This window comes from Augochlora pura, unplaced genomic scaffold, assembly GCF_028453695.1.
Source record: "Augochlora pura isolate Apur16 unplaced genomic scaffold, APUR_v2.2.1 APUR_unplaced_1861, whole genome shotgun sequence".
In the NCBI taxonomy this organism is placed as follows: Eukaryota; Metazoa; Arthropoda; class Insecta; order Hymenoptera; family Halictidae; genus Augochlora; species Augochlora pura.
The window spans coordinates 301-3,608 of record NW_027581952.1 but is presented as its reverse complement, the minus strand read 5'-3'; the positions used below and the strand labels follow the sequence as shown (position 1 = coordinate 3,608).

The window sequence follows — 3,308 nt, the reverse complement described above, 5'->3', positions numbered from 1 at the left end:
TTATTCACCTAAAGGAAAATATTCGAAAATAATAAATAGGCATTATACATATATCGCGGAGAATTGGTGTACAAATGATCAAATACGAACCGACACTCGCCGCAGTCGCAGTCCCCGTTACCAGAGCAGACGTTTTCGCTGCCTGGAGCCATACAAAGCTCCTTCATTGATGCACATTCACAGGTGTTACCTTTCCAGCCTGGTAAACAATCACAGATGCCGCAGTTGCATATCCCTTTGCCTCCACATTCCACGCCGTCGGACTAACATCGAAAAGGTCGTTAAAAATGTGGGCAAGGATGGCTCATTTCCGTTTGATATGCGAGCTTTAAATTTACCCTTTCGCATGGAGTGCATTCGCAGAACCGTCCCAAGTACTCATCATCGCACATGCAGCTGCCACAAATGCATTCCCCTCGATTCGAACAGACGGTCTCGGCACTGGGAGCGATACATTGTCGCTTGTAATCTACCAGGCTGCTCTGATCGCAGTCGCAATACTCTCCTACAAAATTGTCGTTCATCGGTAATAACACTGTTAATTGTAATGTTAACAAATTTCTCACCGGACCATCCAAAATTACATTTGCAGAAGCCACACTCATCGGTACCGTGCACGCAACGTGAATAAATGGAGTCCTTGCAGTCGCAACCGCATAACAGTTCAACGTCGATCACAATTTTAGAGGCTTCGGATGCTAGTGCGTCCTCGATTACGATCGTTTGTTGCTGAAAAATAATCAATTCAAATAAACTATCCAAAACATAGAACGCTAGCTGGATCATCTGAGTGGTCATTACCAAGGGGTACTGTTTACAAAATTGCAGCAATGAAGGGGCAAATTGTCTAAATGATTGCAGTCACCAAGGAGCAGTGATTCCTACGGTCGCAACCACGAGGGAACACTGCTCGCGTGGTTGTTGTGACTAAAGTGTCACTATGTAAACTATTACAATTTATGATTGAAAATTTTTCTGCTGTAAGCCTTTTTACAGCATCAAAATCTTCAATGTCACTTACCAACGCACTCTGGTTTCTTGGACATTTGTCAAAGGAAAGTACTAACGAGAAGTTATACACCTTGCCCTCTTCTAGCCCTTCGCAATCAGATGTTTTAATTCTTTCTTCACCTGCTCTTCCGCAATTCGAAAAATACTCCACGCGAAGCGGATCAGTCGAATTGTCCCGTAGCACAACTTTCGTGATCAGGTCGTGATAATAGCTCTCGATAATCTGCAGAATGTTGGAGCTGTTCTCAGCCAACGTGGCTACTCGCGCCTTCTCTTCCAACAAGTCAACCATTAGCTCGTATTCCGGACGTCGATCTTCCGTCACAGCGAATAAGAGATTGACCTTATTATCCTTCAATATCCTCGACACCTCTGCCAAAGATGGGTAATCGAATTTTTCAGCCATGGTATATATTCCGTTTTCGTCGAGATGACACTGGAAGTCTGAGCGGTCCACGGTGCCCGTTAGCTGAAAACGATTTTCGAATCTCGGAATGCTTCACAACAAAAATGTCTAACCCTTTATGGTACCTTGCCATCCCCAGCGAAATGCAGCAACCCGTCGGTGGCCATCAGAATTATCTTCCGCGATTGATAACCCCAGCCGATCTTTTCCTTGCATACTACAGCCTGAACCACAGCTTCCATCCCTGCCTTTAGATTGTCCAGGTTTCCGACGATATCGATGTCGTCGATCTAAATCAGAAACAAGTTGATTTTGACGAAGTTTGGCACGTGAAAAATCTATGCACCTCTTCGATGAACTCCTGAATTTCATTGGTAAGGCTCAGACGATGTCGGAACGCATAGAGCGGTATGCAACTTTTGTGCTCGCTCTTGCAAGAATTGTCCCTATATGCTGAAAACACCACAGGCATCAGCGGTTTATCAGCGTAACTACCGAATCCGAAACGATAATTGTTGGTGAACATTTTTAGCGTGTGCGATATGTTCTGAGCCAGTTCAATCAAGGTGTCTAGGTCATCCTTCATCGTAAGTGTCAAGTCCATCAAGTAATACAGGTCAAGAGGATAGTTCCTATAAAGAGGACCATTTGCAGAAAGTTTAGCCGATGGATAGAGTATTGAACACTCATCGAGACGCACTTAGCTGGTCTGTAATGCAGAGGAATTTCTATTTTCGAGTGTGGCTGGATCTTCACGCTGACCTTCTGCGGTTTCAGCTGCACGGGTGCCTGATCGGGCTGCGTGACGTCTTGGAAGTCCTCGTCCTTCAGCACCTTCTTCGAGCTTTCCAAAGCTTTATGAATCTCTTTGCGATTGCAGCCGAACGCCTCCAGGCTTTCCGGCAAGTTGCATCTGGGTTTACCCATCGTGTAGTTCGAGTAAGACTGGGAAAATACGTGAAATGACATTTTGATAGCTACCTGGTAGCAATCATAACTGGATCCATTCGCATTCTTTCATGTAAGACTTTTAACTTGTAAAGTTTCTCATATGCGATCGTATAAAAGGGGAGCCACATGGAGCTAACCAAATTGCCAAGAGATCCTATATTTTTTACTGTCTTTTCGTTTATTATTTCATTTTGTTTCTTGTTAGTTTGTAAGTGAATCAGAATGAATTTATCCGAGCTTAGGGGAAAATAATATTACGGTATTTCTCAATAGATGCGGAGAGAGGAATTATCCTTTATCTGTTTCAATGAGGTTGAAAGCTTTACCCAGTCGCTGCACCATGCACAGTAGGAATTGGTCTCTAAACAACTCTCGCAGGTTTTCTTGGATACGCAAAGTTTCATTAGCTTCGTATCCAGGGCTTCGAGGTGGTTCCATCCAAGTACCAGCACAACCACAAATAGCTGCATTTCAGAAATTCTCATTTTCGCAGATAAAATAACATACGAATAAAAAAGATCAGAGCACACTTTAAAATCTTGTTATCCCTTTCTGGTACTAGGGGTGCAGTGATTTAACTGAAGAGAGAGGAATATTCTTCTGATTTCGTGTTACCTGTACGAGATTTAGTACGGAACTATCGCAATTGGCGCTAGCATCGGTGCTAACGTATCTGATATCTGCGTTTATTGATAACGATAAACGGCGATTTCATTTGAAAACTAGATGTCGGTGGTGTGTATCTGGTGGCACACCTTGCAGTATTTACAAATCGCCGACCGATTTTATCTACCATGCGAATTCAAGCTGCTTAGAAGCGGTACTGAATTATTATTAGCTCGTGCTACCTTAAGTATAATCATATTAATATCAATGATAGAATGACTGTGTCTACTGTACATTTTCCCCGAACAGATACATCGTGTCAACTTCCTTGTGG

General features: G+C 43.2%; 1 protein-coding gene across 1 annotated transcript; it reads right to left on the bottom strand.

The window, feature by feature from the left end:
* Positions 1–72: 72 nt before the first annotated feature.
* LOC144477550 (integrin beta-nu-like) lies at positions 73–2,967 on the bottom strand (the record flags this gene model as incomplete). Its single annotated transcript, XM_078195278.1, has 8 exons — positions 2,695–2,967; positions 2,118–2,362; positions 1,764–2,049; positions 1,543–1,707; positions 1,022–1,480; positions 567–729; positions 339–505; positions 73–263 (listed from the first exon to the last, which is right to left on the bottom strand). Coding segments are annotated over exons 1-8 (1,835 nt in total), but the record flags the coding sequence as incomplete, so codon positions are not given.
* Between the last annotated feature and the right edge of the window lie 341 nt (positions 2,968–3,308).